The sequence below is a fragment of the Oncorhynchus mykiss genome, chromosome 27, assembly GCF_057628025.1.
Source record: "Oncorhynchus mykiss isolate SJ-2025 chromosome 27, ASM5762802v1, whole genome shotgun sequence".
Lineage (NCBI taxonomy): Eukaryota > Metazoa > Chordata > Actinopteri > Salmoniformes > Salmonidae > Oncorhynchus > Oncorhynchus mykiss.
This window is the reverse complement of record NC_143048.1, coordinates 45,358,955-45,377,781: the sequence shown is the minus strand read 5'-3', so window position 1 is coordinate 45,377,781 and position 18,827 is coordinate 45,358,955. Positions and strand designations below refer to the sequence as shown.

General features: G+C 43.1%; 1 protein-coding gene across 2 annotated transcripts in view; it reads right to left on the bottom strand.

Annotated features, from left to right (window-relative positions):
• Positions 1 to 258: 258 nt before the first annotated feature.
• Positions 259 to 18,827, bottom strand: part of LOC110508097 (glutamate receptor ionotropic, kainate 1) — a 122,737-nt gene continuing 104,168 nt past the window's right edge. For both annotated transcript variants that reach the window (XM_090224105.1, XM_036965396.2), the window contains 6 exons: positions 14,135 to 14,338; positions 12,117 to 12,340; positions 5,659 to 5,777; positions 5,020 to 5,237; positions 2,216 to 2,441; positions 259 to 1,911 (listed from right to left, as the gene is read on the bottom strand). In XM_090224105.1, the coding sequence (XP_090080231.1) occupies positions 1,622 to 1,911; positions 2,216 to 2,441; positions 5,020 to 5,237; positions 5,659 to 5,777; positions 12,117 to 12,340; positions 14,135 to 14,338 (1,281 nt within the window). In that variant the 3' untranslated portion in view covers positions 259 to 1,621. The remainder of the gene's footprint in view (positions 1,912 to 2,215; positions 2,442 to 5,019; positions 5,238 to 5,658; positions 5,778 to 12,116; positions 12,341 to 14,134; positions 14,339 to 18,827) is intronic.

Genomic DNA, 18,827 nt, shown 5'->3' with positions numbered 1-18,827 from the left:
AAGTCTAAACCCGTGGATACACAGACTGGGTTGGAATCATTACTCTGAAGTCTAAACCCGTGGATACACAGACTGGGTTGGAATCATTACTCTGAAGTCTAAACCCGTGGATACACAGACTGGGTTGGGATCAAAAAGGTGTGCGTGTGATCTGCTTTCTATCCATGACTGAAAAAGACAAGGCCTTGCATGCAGATGAACAGAATGGATCCAAACAGAACCAACGGAACCAGAAATAAATGAGACAAAGAAAAGAAGTCACGTTCTCCACATAACTTTAGTCGTTCATAAACAAAACCAACATGACAACTTTTACATGCATTTTCATGAACGTCAAATGATACAAAAAGCAACGAATGAAAGCGACTCAATGAATAAAGTCTCAAGGGGCATCTCATCCATAAATGATTCGGAAAAACCTCACTCACATGTACATACAATCATTCAGATATTTTCATATATATATGAATACAAGCAAAGGTGTTCAGAAGAAGCAATACTGTTACGTTATGCTGTACAAATACCTGGATGTAAATTTGCAAACATTTGCAAGCAAAACATGATATCCTCAAACCTAATCATTAGTTAAATGTAATCAATAAGTTATAGATCAGTAAATGTAATTAACAAGTTATAGATCAGTAATGGTGCGTATTAACCTCCAGTGAAACCTTATATCTTCATCACTTACCTACAGTATCATGTCATGACACAAAATAATACATTTTCACACAGAAACAGCAAGGCCAAGACAGTCAAGTGGTGTGCCTCCCTTAAACCCAACCGACTCTCGTTATAAATAAGATATTGTGCCAATAAAGGAATAAAAATGTTCATTTTTATCTAAATCAAAAGTACGTCAAACACTAGGCCTACTCTACAATAAAGTAATTTGTGTGTGATTGTTGCACTGCAGTTCCCCAAATCCAAACTGTTGGCCTGATGAAACAAGTTGTCCTGATAAAAAAAAAAGCTGTCCTTTGACGAGAAAACAGCATTCATAAAAGCAACTAACTTTGTGTGTTTAAGGTCCATAGGAACTGACTGTGTATACGGTCCATATCAACAGACTGTGTGTACGGTCCATAGCAACCACCTGTGTGCACGGTCCATAGCAACCGACTGTGTGTACGGTCCATAGCAACCGACTGTGTGTACGGTCCATAGCAACTGACTGTGTGTACAGTCCATAACAGTCTGAATGGGTGTACTGTAATGTATAAAGTCCACAGCAACTGACTGACTGACTGACTGACTGTGTTTATACAAGTTCAGTAACAACGGTATAACTCTATGTGCTGTATAATGTCCATAGCAACTGACTGTGTGTATTGTATAATGTCCATAGCAACTGACTGACTGTGTGTATTGTATAATGTGCATAGCAACTGACTGACTGTGTGTATTGTATAATGTCCATAGCAACTGACTGACTGTGTGTATTGTATAATGTCCATAGCAACTGACTGACTGTGTGTATTGTATAATGTGCACAGCAACTGACTGACTGTGTGTATTGTATAATGTGCATAGCAACTGACTGACTGTGTGTATAAGGTCCACAGCAACCTACTCTATGTAGAAGGTCCATAATAACAGTCGCGGAGCACCTTTTTTTCTGTTAGTACTTATGATGCCACTCACACTGCCCTACACTCACCTCCTCTATGTCCAAGTTTTTCCTGGATTTGTAAATGAACTCTCCGATAGCTACAAACACAGAGAGAACCAGTCCGGCTGCTAGCACTATGAAAATGCCACCGATGTTCTCCACTCCCAAGGCGCTGGCCTCCTTACTGTCCTCCTCGGGACAACCGTTCCCTCTCCACCACTTCTCCTTCATCATGTGGAGCTTCCCTTCTTCCTGGAGCTGCAGGATGGCGATGGTCACTTTGTCTCTGTAGGGGGAGCCTGGGGGAGAGAGGAATGAGATCTGAGTATCAGAGCAGCTCATGAGGCCATTAGGTAAACAAAAATAGGTCACAAATGAGCTACATTGCCCAACAAATGAGCTACATAGCACATCATCAGCATAAAGTGAAGAATTTTGTGCATGTCTGGTGACTGACGGCAGCATGAGCGAGTGGTTCTGGGTAGAAGAACAGCAAAGGGGAGAGAGGGCAGCCTTGACGTGTTCCTCTAGCATGTCAGCATTCAGAAGTGATAGGGGAGGGTAATTCACACAAAGTGATTTTCCTGCGTCCGTGGTTCTTACCTATGGGAGTGCCCACGCCGTAGCCCTTAGAGTCTATGAGGCCTCCGATCTGCGTGAGGTTACAGTTCCTCTGACTGATGTACTCTATGCTGGTGGATTCCATGAGGAGAGCGTAGTCTGTGGTCATGACTCTCTGGATCCCCTCTCTGTTGTTCTTCACCAGAGCTGTGTTCTTCCTGCTGCTCATAAACGCCCACATCTTCTCATAGGTGGAGATCTTGGATTTCTAAATGGACAACAACAACACATTGTTTCCTTTTAAATGACAATAATAATAGCACAACTTGCCTAGTTAAATAAAGGTTCAAATAATAGTAATAATAATAATAGCACGTTTTATTGGTGGAGATTAGATTTCCGAGAAAAAGCAAAGAAGGGAGAATTTGATGCCAAAATCGCCAATTCAATGCAGATTCATAGGAAAACTGAACAGACTTTTACAGCCATTTCAGATGTGTGGCTATAAAGTGCATTACCTCATATTGCTGGGTCTGTTGACATTGTACACAGTGTTGATATTAGAGGTCAGCGTTAGACAACAACTAACATATTGGACAGAAATGTATTGTTTCACACAGTTATGGAGACTTCTGTCCCGTTGAGAAAATCAAAACGGTTTGATATAAAGAGCACGACCCCACATTACTCGATTAATTGATATTACTACACAATGATGATATTACAGGTCAGTATTAAAATGTGGCATATTGGACAGAGATGTGTTGTTTTAGACTGGTGGAATATGAAATATATCTGATTACAGAATGAATGGTTACACTGCAATGTACAGGCCTGTCCAGTTGTTTATGAGACCATCCCTTCTCTGATATTAAAGTATCTATATAAAGTGCATTACCCCACATTGCTTGATTTGTTATTGTACAAAGTGTTCACATGGAAAAACATATTAGACAGAGACAATTTGTTTCACGCTGCTATGGAAATGCCTGTCCAGTTGCTTATAGTGAAGTCTAAATCCCTGCTGGTGTTTCCCTTCCTTCAATCATCTGGGTAAGCGTGACAGCTGTGTTTAAATCTCTCTCTGTTGACTAATCTGCTCTACGCATCCAGAGGTCCTAGAGTAGGCTTGCTAGGAGATACAGGGAAAGTCATCATCTAGAGATCCAACAGTAAGCTAGCTAGGAGATATAGGGTCCTACAGTGGTCTAGCTAGGAGATATAGGGGATGTCATCACCCAGAGGTCCTACAGTAAGCTGGCTAGGAGATATAGGGTCCTACAGTAAGCTGGTTTGGAGATATAGGGTCCTACAGTAAGCTAGCTAGGAGATATGGGGTCATACAGTAAGCTAGCTAGGAGATATAGGGTCCTACAGTAAGCTGGTAGGAGATATAGGGTCCTACAGTAAGCTAGCTAGGAGATATAGGTCCTACAGTCAGATAGCTAGGAGATATAGGGTCCTACAGTTAGCTAGCTAGGAGATATAGGGTCCTACAGTTAGCTAGCTAGGAGATATAGGGTCCTACAGTAAGCTAGCTAGGAGATATAGGGTCCTACAGTAAGCTGGTAGGAGATATAGGGTCCTACAGTAAGCTAGCTAGGAGATATAGGTCCTACAGTCAGATAGCTAGGAGATATAGGGTCCTACAGTAAGCTAGCTAGGAGATATAGGGTCCTATAGTTAGCTAGCCAGGAGATATAGGGGAAGTCATCAAGCATGACAGTGTTAATGGATTAAACCCCATCAGGTTGCAGCAGTTGATGGTCGACAAGTTCCTAACCTCCTAACTCAGGCTGTCCCAAATGACACCCTATTCCCTATGTTTTTATGCATTTAGCCTTTAATTAACTCGGCAGTCAGTTAAGAACAAATTCTTATTTACAATGGCGGCCTCCCAAAAGGCAAAAGGCCTCCTGCGGGGACGTGGGCTGGGATTAAAATTAAAAATAAACAAAATAAAAATATAGGACAAAACGCACATCACGACAAGAGAGACAACACAACACTACATAAAGAGAGACCTAAAACAACACAGCATGACAGCAACACAACATGTAGTGCACTACTTATAGGCTCATAGGGCTCTGGTCAAAAGTAGTGCACTATATAGGGAATAGGGTGCCATTAGGGAAGTATGCTCACTTTCTCTCTCCCTCCCGCTGCCTATTTTCTGATGAAATTATATATATTTTCTAAAACATTCATTCTCACGTTTCAGCCTTGCAGACAGATGGTCTACGGACATGTAAAGTATTACAGTCTTATGTTAAGACTCAAAACTATCTCCTGTCTAAGGCATCAAGGACAAACAACTGCGAGATGATAGGTGGATGGTGGTCTCTCTTTGCAATACAATATCTCTGAATATACTGTAGTAGTATATCACATACGTTATCCTTCTCAGTTCTGTTTGAAGAAGACCAATAGCCAGGAGATGAGCTCAGAGAGAGAGAGATATTGAAGTTGTTGAAGAGGGTCCGTCCGTCTGTCTGTCTCTCCATGCCTGTCTCTGTGTGTGTCCGTCTGTCTGTCTCTCCATGCCTGTCTCTGTGTGTGTCCCTGTGTGTGTCCGTGTGTGTCCCTGTGTGTGTCCGTGTGTGTGTCCGTGTGTGTGTCCCTGTGTGTGTCCGTGTGTGTGTCCGTGTGTGTTTCCGTGTGTGTTTCCGTGTGTGTCCCCGTGTTTCCGTGTCCCCGTGTGTGTGTGTGTGTGTGTGTCCGTGTGTGTCCGTGTGTGTCCGTGTGTGTCCGTGTGTGTCCGTGTGTGTGTGTGTCCGTGTGTGTCCGTGTGTGTGTGTGTGTCCACCTGTGTGTGTGTGTGTGTGTGTGTGCGTCCGCCTGTGTACCTTGAAGAAGGTCATGGTTGATCCGTCTCTCACAGCTCCATACTCTATCTTAGTCTGCTTGGCCAGATCGTCAGCCGAGTCGATGGGAGAGTCCATCCTCTCCACGGTGAGGAAGGCAGCCAGGTTGGCCGTGTAAGAGGAGATGATGATGAGGGTGAAGAACCACCAGATGCCTCCTACTATCCTCGTAGACAGGGCTTTAGGCATCAGCTCAGATCCTGTTGCATGAAAACCAACAACACAGACAGGTTAGAGGAGTCCATTCCTATTTATAGAGTCTCACGAGACGACAAGAATTTGTCTGAAAGCCGAAAAATCGGTGCTCTCTCGGATAATAATGAGTTCACGTGGTTATTTTTGGTTTGCTGGTCTTGTAACATTAACCAAACACCTTTAACAATTTGTCTGATACCAATTATCTAAGAAAATGTATTGAAAAAAAAATAAGCAGACTTAAATTGCTCTCGCTAATTTTCCCACCCATATGAACAATCTTTGCTTTTCATTCTTTGCAGTACAGAGGAAGGAGACAGCGGTACGAGGGTAGTGTGAGGGCACATTCATGAATCCTTAGTCTTGTTCCTGACAGCAGTACCTGGCTGCATTAGTGGGCTCTAAGAGAGAAACAGACGGCTGTACCTTGCTGCATCAGAGCTCCCACCCCAAACCAGACAGAGTTGATGAGAGTGAAGTTGTTCTCCACCACGTCAGAGTCAGGGTTACAGGGGTGAGGGTTGTACCACTCATAGGGGGTAAACCTACACACAGGGGAAAAAAAGGGCAGTTAAACATTAACAATGCATGTGTCCAAAATGGCACCCTATTTCCCATAGTGCACTACTTTCGACCAAAGGGTTAAAACAAAAAAAAGTAGTGCCCTGCATATGTAATAGGGTGCAATTTGGGACAAATTCAATGAAAACATACTGTATTTAAGTTCAGCTTCACCGCTACCAGCAAGGTTTTGTTATATTGTGTCGCCACCCTAAAATCTAGATCCCAATGATTGTGAGTCGCTTTGGATAAGAGCGTATGCTAAATGACTAAAATATAAAGGCAATGAATTCTATTTCTTTTGGCTCCCATTTCCTGTTTGAACCTCCAACAACATTTTATTTAAAGTTCCCTCTACATTCTGTTGTAAAGTGGTGTTGGTTCCCTCCTACATTATGTTGTAAAGTGGTGTTGGTTCCCTCCTACATTATGTTGTAAAGTGGTGTTGGTTCCCTCCTACATTATGTTGTAAAGTGGTGTTAGTTTCCTCCTACATTATGTTGTAAAGTGGTGTTGGTTTCCTCCTACATTATGTTGTAAAGTGGTGTTGGTTCCCTCCTACATTATGTTGTAAAGTGGTGTTGGTTCCCTCCTACATTATGTTGTAAAGTGGTGTTGGTTCCCTCCTACATTATGTTGTAAAGTGGTGTTGGTTCCCTCCTACATTATGTTGTAAAGTGGTGTTGGTTCCCTCCTACATTATGTTGTAAAGTGGTGTTGGTTCCCTCTACATTATGTTGTAAAGTGGTGTTGGTTCCCTCTACATTCTGTTGTAAAGTGGTGTTGGTTCCCTCCTACATTATGTTGTAAAGTGGTGTTGGTTCCCTCTACATTATGTTGTAAAGTGGTGTTGGTTCCCTCTACATTATGTTGTAAAGTGGTGTTGGTTCCCTCTACATTATGTTGTAAAGTGGTGTTGGTTCCCTCTACATTATGTTGTAAAGTGGTGTTGGTTCCCTCTACATTATGTTGTAAAGTGGTGTTGGTTCCCTCCTACATTATGTTGTAAAGTGGTGTTGGTTCCCTCCTACATTCTGTTGTAAAGTGGTGTTGGTTCCCTCCTACATTCTGTTGTAAAGTGGTGTTGGTTCCCTCTACATTATGTTGTAAAGTGGTGTTGGTTCCCTCCTACATTATGTTGTAAAGTGGTGTTGGTTCCCTCTACATTATGTTGTAAAGTGGTGTTGGTTCCCTCCTACATTATGTTGTAAAGTGGTGTTGGTTCCCTCTACATTCTGTTGTAAAGTGGTGTTGGTTCCCTCTACATTATGTTGTAAAGTGGTGTTGGTTCCCTCTACATTATGTTGTAAAGTGGTGTTGGATCCCTCTACATTATGTTGTAAAGTGGTCTTGGTTCCCTCTACATTATGTTGTAAAGTAGTGTTGGTTCCCTCCTACATTATGTTGTAAAGTTGTGTTGGTTCCCTCCTACATTATGTTGTAAAGTGGTGTTGGTTCCCTCTACATTATGTTGTAAAGTGGTGTTGGTTCCCTCCTACATTATGTTGTAAAGTGGTGTTGGTTCCCTCCTACATTCTGTTGTAAAGTGGTGTTGGTTCCCTCCTACATTATGTTGTAAAGTGGTGTTGGATCCCTCCTACATTATGTTGTAAAGTGGTGTTGGTTCCCTCTACATTATGTTGTAAAGTGGTGTTGGTTCCCTCTACATTATGTTGTAAAGTGGTGTTGGTTCCCTCTACATTATGTTGTAAAGTGGTGTTGGTTCCCTCCTACATTATGTTGTAAAGTGGTGTTGGTTCCCTCTACATTATGTTGTAAAGTGGTGTTGGTTCCCTCTACATTATGTTGTAAAGTGGTGTTGGTTCCCTCTACATTATGTTGTAAAGTGGTGTTGGTTCCCTCTACATTATGTTGTAAAGTGGTGTTGGTTCCCTCTACATTATGTTGTAAAGTGGTGTTGGTTCCCTCTACATTATGTTGTAAAGTGGCGTTGGTTCCCTCCTACATTATGTTGTAAAGCGGTGTTGGTTCCCTCTACATTCTGTTGTAAAGTGGTGTTGGTTCCCTCCTACATTATGTTGTAAAGTGGTGTTGGTTCCCTCCTACATTCTGTTGTAAAGTGGTGTTGGTTCCCTCTACATTATGTTGTAAAGTGGCGTTGGTTCCCTCCTAAATTATGTTGTAAAGTGGTGTTGGTTCCCTCTACATTATGTTGTAAAGTGGTGTTGGTTCCCTCCTACATTCTGTTGTAAAGTGGTGTTGGTTCCCTCTACATTCTGTTGTAAAGTGGTGTTGGTTCCCTCTACATTATGTTGTAAAGTGGTGTTGGTTCCCTCCTACATTATGTTGTAAAGTGGTGTTGGTTCCCTCTACATTATGTTGTAAAGTGGTGTTGTTTCCCTCTACATTATGTTGTAAAGTGGTGTTGGTCCTCTCTGGTTCAGAGAAGAGAGTCCTGCCAGATAACCATCATGAGGTCTTTAGGTCTCTGTTATAAATAGGCTTCTGGTCCACACCCCAACCAGGGCTTTGTGTAGGTAGCAATTAAGTAAACACAACTTAAATATACCGTATCACAACAAGACTTATGGTAAAGTAGTTTTATTTGCCACAGATACCTAATCAAACATTTCAAAACAGTGCATGCTTTGCCAGTTTATAGTAAACGTGATTTGCGATGCTTTTATATACACTGTGGTGAAAATGTGCTATGAGGGACATCCTATAAGGGCTGTTTGACTTACCACAGTCTTCAAAGGGAAATGGATGTCAATGCCTGGGGGAAAATTATGTATTGCTGCTTTTATTCTGTTTGCGTCCCAAATGACACCATATTCACTACATGGGGCACTTGTTTTGACCAGGGCCCAAAGGGATGTCACTTGGGGAATTTAAATCCATTTCCCTTTGGAGACTGTGGTAAGTCTAACAGCACTTATAGGATGGGAACCAACACCACTTTACAACATAATGTAGGAGGGAACCAACACCACTTTACAACATAATGTAGGAGGGAACCAACACCACTTTACAACATAATGTAGGAGGGAACCAACACCACTTTACAACATAATGTAGGAGGAACCAACACCACTTTACAAAATAATGTAGGAGGGAACCAACACCACTTTACAACATAATGTAGAGGGAATCAACACCGCTTTACAACATAATGTAGAGGGATCCAACACCACTTTACAACAGAATGTAGGAGGGAACCAACACCACTTTACAACCGAATGTAGGAGGGAACCAACACCACTTTACAACATAATGTAGAGGGAACCAACACCACTTTACAACATAATGTAGGAGGGAACCAACACCACTTTACAACATAATGTAGAGGGAACCAACACCACTTTACAACATAATGTAGGAGGGAACCAACACCACTTTACAACATAATGTAGAGGGAACTTCACAGCACATTTTCACCACAGTGTCTATAAAAGCGGCACAAATCACACTCCAACATTTTAAAAGCGATTTCCTGGTTTGCAACAATTAAAATAGTTCTACTAATTTGAGTTCATGTGACAAAACAAGCAATTAAGGGAGAACCATTATACCATCTAAGCCGCTGTGAAATATATTTCCAATATTCCAATTAAATATATTTCCAATATTCCAATTAAATATATTTCCAATATTTCCACCAGGCTGCCAGTCATAAGAAGGGTATGCGAACCAACCTAGGCTATTGTCGATTGCTAGCAATATGGAGGTATTCAAGCTGAGGTTAACCAATCAATACAAACAGATATCACATTAGCTAACATTAGGTTGTTTGTCCAGCAGCTAGCCCCATTAGTTAGCTAGCTAACAAACAGGCAAAGAAGGGTAGCTAGATAGCCGATGAATATGTTTTTTGTTTTGATTAGCTAGGTAGTTAGCTTGCTCCTACCTATCTCTCTGATTTGGTCCTGCCGTACATATCTACATGTATGCTACGGTCACAAGACGCAGGCCTCCTAATTGTCCCTAGAATTTCTAAGCAAACAGCTGGAGGCAGGGCTTTCTCCTATAGAGCTCCATTTTTATGGAATGGTCTGCCTACCCATGTGAGAGACGCAAACTCGGTCTCAACCTTTAAGTATTTACTGAAGACTCATCTCTTCAGTGGGTCATATGATTGAGTGTAGTCTGGCCCAGGAGTGTGAAGGTGAACAGAAAGGCTCTGGAGCAACGAACCGCCCTTGCTCTCTCTGCCTGTCCGGTTCCCCTCTTTCCACTGGGATTCTATGCCTCTAACCCTATTACAGGGGCTGAGTCACTGGCTTACTAGGGCTCTCTCATACCGTCCCTAGGAGGGGTGCGTCACTTGGGTTGCCCCCCCCCCCCCTTTGGGTTGTACCGTGGCGGAGATCTTTGTGTGCTATACTCGGCCTTGTCTCAGGATGGTAAGTCGGTGGTTGAAGATATCCCTCTAGTGGTGTGGGGGCTGTGCTTTGGCAAAGTGGGTGGGGTTATATCCTTCCTGTTTGGCCTTGTCCGGGGGTGTCATCGGATGGGGCCACAGTGTCTCCTGACCCCTCCTGTCTCAGCCTCCAGTATTTATGCTGCAGTAGTTTATGTGTCGGGGGGCTAGGATCAGTTTGTTATATCTGGAGTACTTCTCCTGTCTTATCCGGTGTCCTGTGTGAATTTAAGTATGCTCTCTCTAATTCTCTCTTTCTCTCTTTCTTTCTTTCTCTCTCTCTGAGGACCTGAGCCCTAGGACCATGCCTCAGGACTACCTGACATGATGACTCCTTGCTGTCCACCTGGCTGTGCTGCTGCTCCAGTTTCAACTGTTCTGCCTGTGATTATTATTATTTGACCATGCTGGTCATTTAGGAACATTTGAACATCTTGGCCATGTTCTGTTGTAATCTCCACCCGGCACAGCCAGAAAAGGACTGGCCACCCCACATAGCCTGGTTCCTCTCTAGGTTTCTTCCTAGGTTTTGACCTTTCTAGGGAGTTTTTCCTAGCCACCGTGCTTCTACACCTGATGATTTGAAATAAGTTCAAAGCAGGATCAAAACCAATGCCAAACTTTGGGAAACTGTCACACTGCTAGCTAGCTACTTTACAATGCATGCAATGGGTATTGGAAAACTAGCTAGGTAGGTTACGCCATAGACCTATACTGCAGTAAGACAAGGTAGCCAGATTTCAGACAGAACAAATACTGCAGTTAGCTATGCTACATTTTCCTCAATAAGAACAACAAAGACATTCAGAAAGTATTCATACCCCATGACTTATTCCACAGCCTGAATTCAAAATATATATTTTCTCACCCATCTACACACAATAACCCATAATGACACCTTAGGCAGCGATTACAGCCTTGAGTCTTTATGGGTATGACGCTACAAGCTTGCCACACTTGTATTTGGGGAGTTTCTCACATTCTTCTCTGCAGATCCTCTCAAGCTCTCCAAGCGGGCTGTCATGTACCTTTTACTAAGGAGTGGCTACTGTCTGGTCTCTCTACTATAAAGGTCTGATTGGTGGAATGTTGCAGAGATGGTTGTCCTTCTGGAAGGTTCTCCGATCTCCACAGAGGAACTCTGGAGCTCTGTCAGAGTGACCATCGGGTTCTTTGTCACCTCCCTGACCAAGGCCCTTCTCCCCCAATTTCTCAGTTTGGCCGGGTGGCCAGCTCTAGGAAGAGTCTTGGTGGTTCCAAACTTCTTTTATTTAAGAATGATAGAGGACACTGTGTTCTTTGTGAACTTCAATGCTGCAGAAATGTTTTGGTACCCTTCCCCAAATCTGTGCCTCGACACAATCCTGTCTCTGAGCTCTAATGTCAATTCCTTCGACCTCACGGCTTGGTTTTTGCTCTGACATACACTGTCAACTGTGGGGCCTTAAATAGAAAGGTGTGTGCCTTTCCAAATCATGTCCAATCAATTGAATTTATTGTAGTGACGCCTCTAGAACTGAAACGCAGTACCTTAGACCGCTGCGCCACTCGGGAGCCCTGGTTGAAGGTGATCAATCAGAATGGTATTTATTGGCATTTACTCTGCCCAGTAAGGGGCTAAGTGGACCTAAACCCCACACCAGAAGAGAACCGCCAGAACCCTCATTTAGTCAAGTGTTGCCTTTATTTTGGCAGTAAACCTGTACATCCAGATGTCAGGAGACAGTGTTCACCCTAACCCCTGACCCCCTGACCCCCTGACACCTGACCCCTTTCCCCCTGACCCCTAACACCTGACCCCCTGACCTCTAACCCCTTACCTGGCGATGACAAACAGGACACAGCTGACTCCGAGGCAGGCCAGTAGTACGTACATCCAGATGTCAGGAGACAGTGTTCACCCTAACCCCTGACACCTGACCCCTAACCCCTAACCCCTTACCTGGCGATGACAAACAGGACACAGCTGACTCCGAGGCAGGCCAGTAGTACGTACATCCAGATGTCAGGAGACAGGGGATTGAGGAAGGAGAACACTCCAGGGTTGGTGCCGTTGGGTTTGTGGTACAGGATACTGATTCCCAAGGTCATAAAGGGTTTAGAGAAGTCTATCACCTTCTCCCTCACATAGGTGATGGTCAGAGGAGCCACAGCCAGGTCTGCTACCTGTCATAGACAGAGCAGGTTAATGCAGAAATTACATCAGGGCTAATCAGAGTGACCACAGCCAGGTCTGCTACCTGTCACAGACAGAGCAGGTTCTATAGGAATTGCATCAGGCCTGGCCGACCTTGTTCCTGGAGAGATACCCTACTGAAGGTTTATACTCCAATCCTGTTCTTGGAGAGATACCCTACTGAAGGTTTTCACTCCAACCCTGTTCCTGGAGAGATACCCTCCTGAAGGTTTAAACTCCAACCCTGTACCTGGAGAGATACCCTCCTGAAGGTTTAAACTCCAACCCTGTTCCTGGAGAGTTACCCTCCTGTAGGTTTTCACTCCAACCCTAATCTAGCACATCTGATTCTTATAATTAGCACATCATCATCTATCACTCCAGTGTTAATGCTAAATTGTAATTATTTCGCCTCTATGGCCTATTTATTGCCCTACTCTTCTACATTTGCACACACTGTAAATATATGTTTTTATATTGTGTAATTGACTATACATTTGTTTATGTGTAACTCTGTGTTGTTTGTGTCACACTGCTTTGCTTCATCTTGGGCAGGTGGCAGTTGTAAATGAGAACTTGTTCTCAACTGACCTACCAGGTTAAATAAAGATAAAAATAAACTGAGTCAGGTTACTTATAACTGGGGTTGGAGCGAAAACCTTCAGGAGGGTATCTCTCCGGGAACAGGGTTGGAGCGATAACCTTCAGGAGGGTATCTCTCCGGGAACAGGGTTGGAGTTAAAACCTTCAGGAGGGTAACTTTCCAGGAACAGGGTTGGAGTGAAAACCTTCAGTAGGGTATCTCTCCCAAGAACAGGATTGGAGTATAAACCTTCAGGAGGGTATCTCTCCGGGAACAGGGTTGGAGTGAAAACCTTCAGTAGGGTATCTCTCCGGGAACAGGGTTGGAGTTAAAACCTTCAGGAGGGTATCTCTCCGGGAACAGGGTTGGAGTGAAAACCTTCAGTAGGGTATCTCTCCGGGAACAGGGTTGGAGTTAAAACCTTCAGGAGGGTATCTCTCCGGGAACAGGGTTGGAGTGAAAACCTTCAGTAGGGTATCTCTCCGGGAACAGGGTTGGAGTTAAAACCTTCAGGAGGGTATCTCTCCGGGAACAGGGTTGGAGTGAAAACCTTCAGGAGGGTAACTTTCCAGGAACAGGGTTGGAGTTAAAACCTTTAGGAGGGTATCTCTCAGGGAACAGGGTTGGAGTTAAAACCTTCAGGAGGGTATCTCTCCGGGAACAGGGTTGGAGTTAAAACCTTCAGGGGGGTATCTCTCCAGGAACAGGGTTGGAGTTAAAACCTACAGGAGGGTAACTTTCCAGGAACAGGGTTGGAGTGAAAACCTACAGGAGGGTAACTTTCCAGGAACAGGGTTGGAGTTAAAACCTACAGGAGGGTAGCTCTCCAGGAACAGGGTTGGAGTTAAAACCTTCAGGAGGGTATCTCTCCAGGAACAGGGTTGGAGTTAAAACCTACAGGAGGGAATCTCTCCAGAAACAGGGTTGGGCAGCTCTGAACTACATCGACTAGTTATTGTATCTGCCACTAGTAGCATTACTATAAATGTTAATTGACCATATTCACAGTACAGTCCAGTGGGGGAACTCAGCCACTCATGTGAGCCATACACCTGTACTGTACCTGCACTGTACTGTAGTGTGACAGCAAGTGATAGGCGTCTACCGTAAACATCCATTCACTTTTCTCTTTATTTTCCATAAAGTAAAACATTTTCTCTTTCTCGTTCTGCCTCTCTCCTGGTACAGGCAAGTGACTCACATGGTCTATGAGTTCCCGCACCATGCCGTTCCATTCTCCCTTATCGTTTTGAGCTCCATACTTCCCATCAGACACCAGTTTAACCTCGTAGGCAAATCCCAGGATGTTGGACAGCTCCTTCAGCAGGTCCAGGCAGTAACCTTCGAACCGGTCGTTACCGTACAGAGGCTTGTCAGACTTCTTGTACATGACGTAAGGGTTTTCCTGTGAGATGAGGCGATAGAGTCGTCAACATCTCTGTAATGAACATACCCCATTAGTAGACTGTGTGGTTTCTTAGTTTGGATTGAGAAAAGATAGTAGAAACCACAGTGCACAAGGAGTTCCAACTACCCTCTCCAACTGACTTTGTGTATCTTCCTACAATAGTTACTCTTACTATTGGATTATTTCTTATGACTTATGATTATTGAAATATCCCTTATAACTACTGAGACTATTGGATTATTATATATGGACTACTGGACTATCAAACTATTAGTATATAACTACTAAGACTATTGGACTATCATACTATATATGGACTACAGGACTATCAAACTATTAGTATATAGCTACTAAGACTATTTGACTATTATACTATATATGGACTACTGGACTATCAAACTATTAGTATATAGCTACTAAGACTATTGGACTATTATACTATATATGGACTACTGGACTATCAAACTATTAGTATATAGCTACTAAGACTATTTGACTATTATACTATATATGGACTACTGGACTATCAAACTATTAGTATATAACTACTAAGACTATTGGACTATTATACTATATATGGACTACTGGACTATCAAACTATTAGTATATAACTACTAAGACTATTGGACTGTTATATATGGACTACTGGACTATCAAACTATTAGTATATAACTACTAAGACTATTGGACTGTTATATATGGACTACTGGACTATCAAACTATTAGTATATAACTACTAAGACTATTGGACTGTTATATATGGACTACTGGACTATCAAACTATTAGTATATAACTACTAAGACTATTGGACTGTTATATATTGACTACTGGACTATCAAACTATTAGTATATAGCTACTAAGACTATTGGACTATTATACTATATATGGACTACTGGACTATTATACTATTAGTATATAACTACTAAGACTATTGGACTGTTATACTATATATGGACTACTGGACTATCCCCGGTGACTATTTGTACTATTGAACTCTTTCATGTGGATATTTGGAATTCTGGACTCATAGCTAATTTTCCCCAACATCGGACACCCCCTAATTTCGGATAATCTCTAGCCGTTAGAGGATTAAATCACCTCAAGCTAAACATTTAAACGGACTAGTAAATACAGGTATGTTTTGCGACTAAACACACCCTTTCTTTACTTACCTATTGTTCACCTAATACCTTTTTTCGCACTATTGGTTAGAGCCTGTAAGTAAGCGTTTCACTGTGAGGTGTTCAACGTCTGTTGTATTCGGCGCACGTGACAAATAAACTTTGATTTGATTCCAGCAAGCTGACCACCGATTTTCATTGTAAATTATGGAAGTTAAGTTAAGATACATTTTGAGAGTTATCTAAAAAAGTAATATATATATACACATTTTGTGGGACACGCTGTATATTGTAAAATATGACACTAATCATTTAATATCCAACTTTTTACCTCTGAAATATAGCTAACGGAAGGCTAGCCAACTAACTTATCTAGTAAACCACTTCGGATATGAGGTGGGTGTCTCTTTTTTGAACAAAATTATACATTATACAATTATATATCTTGTAAATTAAACAAAATAGTAAGGTAGCCAATAACTGAGGATCATATGTCGATAATACGGCCATATTTTCTTTGACTGTTTGGACTATTGGACTACCCAGTGACTAATTGGACTATTGGACTACCCAGTGACTAGTTGGACTATTGGACTACCCAGTGACTAGTTGGACTATTGGACTACCCAGTGACTAGTTGGACTATTGGACAACCCAGTGACTAGTTGGACTATTGGACTACCCAGTGACTAGTTGGACTATTGAACTACCCAGTGACTAGTTGGACTATTGGACAACCCAGTGACTAGTTGGACTATTGGACAACCCAGTGACTAGTTGGAATACCCAGTGACTAGTTGGACTATTGGACTACCCAGTGACTAATTGGACTACCCAGTGACTAGTTGGACTATTGGTATTGGACTACCCAGTGACTAGTTGGACTATTGGACTACCCAGTGACTAGTTGGACTATTGGACAACCCAGTGACTAGTTGGACTATTGGACAACCGAGTGACTAGTTGGACTATTGGACTACCGAGTGACTAGTTGGACTATTGGACAACCCGGTGACTAGTTGGACTATTGGACAACCCAGTGACTAGTTGGACTATTGGACAACCCAGTGACTAGTTGGACTATTGGACAACCCAGTGACTAGTTGGACTATTGGACTACCCAGTGACTAGTTGGACTATTGGACTACCCAGTGACTAGTTGGACTATTGGACAACCCAGTGACTAGGTGGACTATTGGACTACCCAGTGACTAGTTGGACTATTGGACTACCGAGTGACTAGTTGGACTATTGGACTACCCAGTGACTAGTTGGACTATTGGACAACCCAGTGACTAGTTGGACTATTGGACTACCCAGTGACTAGTTGGACTATTGGACAACCCAGTGACTAGTTGGACTATTGGACAACCCAGTGACTAGTTGGACTATTGGACTACCCAGTGACTAGTTGGACTATTGGACTACCCAGTGACTAGTTGGACTATTGGACTACCCAGTGACTAGTTGGACTATTGGACTACCCAGTGACTAGTTGGACTATTGGACAACCCAGTGACTAGTTGGACTATTGGACTACCCAGTGACTAGTTGGACTATTGGACAACCCAGTGACTAGTTGGACTATTGGAATACCCAGTGACTAGTTGGACTATTGGACAACCCAGTGACTAGTTGGACTATTGGACTACCCAGTGACTAGTTGGACTATTGGACTACCCAGTGACTAGTTGGACTATTGGACTACCCAGTGACTAGTTGGACTATTGGACAACCCAGTGACTAGTTGGACTATTGGACTACCCAGTGACTAGTTGGACTATTTGACTACCCAGTGACTAGTTGGACTATTGGACTACCCAGTGACTAGTTGGACTATTGGACTACCCAGTGACTAGTTGGACTATTGGACAACCCAGTGACTAGTTGGACTATTGGACTACCCAGTGACTAGTTGGACTATTGGACAACCCAGTGACTAGTTGGACTATTGGACAACCCAGTGACTAGTTGGACTATTGGACTACCCAGTGACTAGTTGGACTATTGGACTACCCAGTGACTAGTTGGACTATTGGACTACCCAGTGACTAGTTGGACTATTGGACTACCCAGTGACTAGTTGGACTATTGGACCATCCAGTGACTAGTTGGACTATTGGACTACCCAGTGACTAGTTGGACTATTGGACTACCCAGTGACTAGTTGGACTATTGGACTACCCAGTGACTAGTTGGACTGTTGGACTACCCAGTAACTAGTTGGACTATTGGACTACCCAGTGACTAGTTGGACTATTGGACTACCCAGTGACTAGTTGGACTATTGGACAACCCAGTGACTAGTTGGACAACCCAGTGACTAGTTGGCATATTGGACAACCCAGTGACTATTTGGACAACCCAGTGACTATTTGGACTACCCAGTGACTAGTTGGACTATTGGACTACCCAGTGACTAGTTGGACTATTGGACTACCCAGTGACTAGTTGGACTATTGGACTACCCAGTGACTAGTTGGACTATTGGACCATCCAGTGACTAGTCGGACTATTGGACTACCCAGTGACTAGTTGGACTATTGGACTACCCAGTGACTAGTTGGACTATTGGACTACCCAGTGACTAGTTGGACTATTGGACTACCCAGTAACTAGTTGGACTATTGGACTACCCAGTGACTAGTTGGACTATTGGACTACCCAGTGACTAGTTGGACTATTGGACAACCCAGTGACTAGTTGGACAACCCAGTGACTAGTTGGCATATTGGACAACCCAGTGACTATTTGGACAACCCAGTGACTATTTGGACTACCCAGTGACTAGTTGGACTATTGGACTACCCAGTGACTAGTTGGACTATTGGACTACCCAGTGACTAGTTGGACTATTGGACTACCCAGTGACTAGTTGGACTATTGGACCATCCAGTGACTAGTTGGACTATTGGACTACCCAGTGACTAGTTGGACTATTGGACTACCCAGTGACTAGTTGGACTATTGGACTACCCAGTGACTAGTTGGACTATTGGACTACCCAGTGACTAGTTGGACTATTGGACTACCCAGTGACTAGTTGGACTATTGGACAACCCAGTGACTAGTTGGACTATTGGACTACCCAGTGACAAGTTGGACTATTGGACCATCCAGTGACTAGTTGGACTATTGGACCATCCAGTGACTAGTTGGACTATTGGACTACCCAGTGACTAGTTGGACTATTGGACTACCCAGTGACTAGTTGGACTATTGGACTACCCAGTGACTAGTTGGACTATTGGACTACCCAGTGACTAGTTGGACTATTGGACTACCCAGTGACTAGTTTGACTATTGGACTACCCAGTGACTGGTTTGACTATTGGACTACCCAGTGACTAGTTTGACTATTTG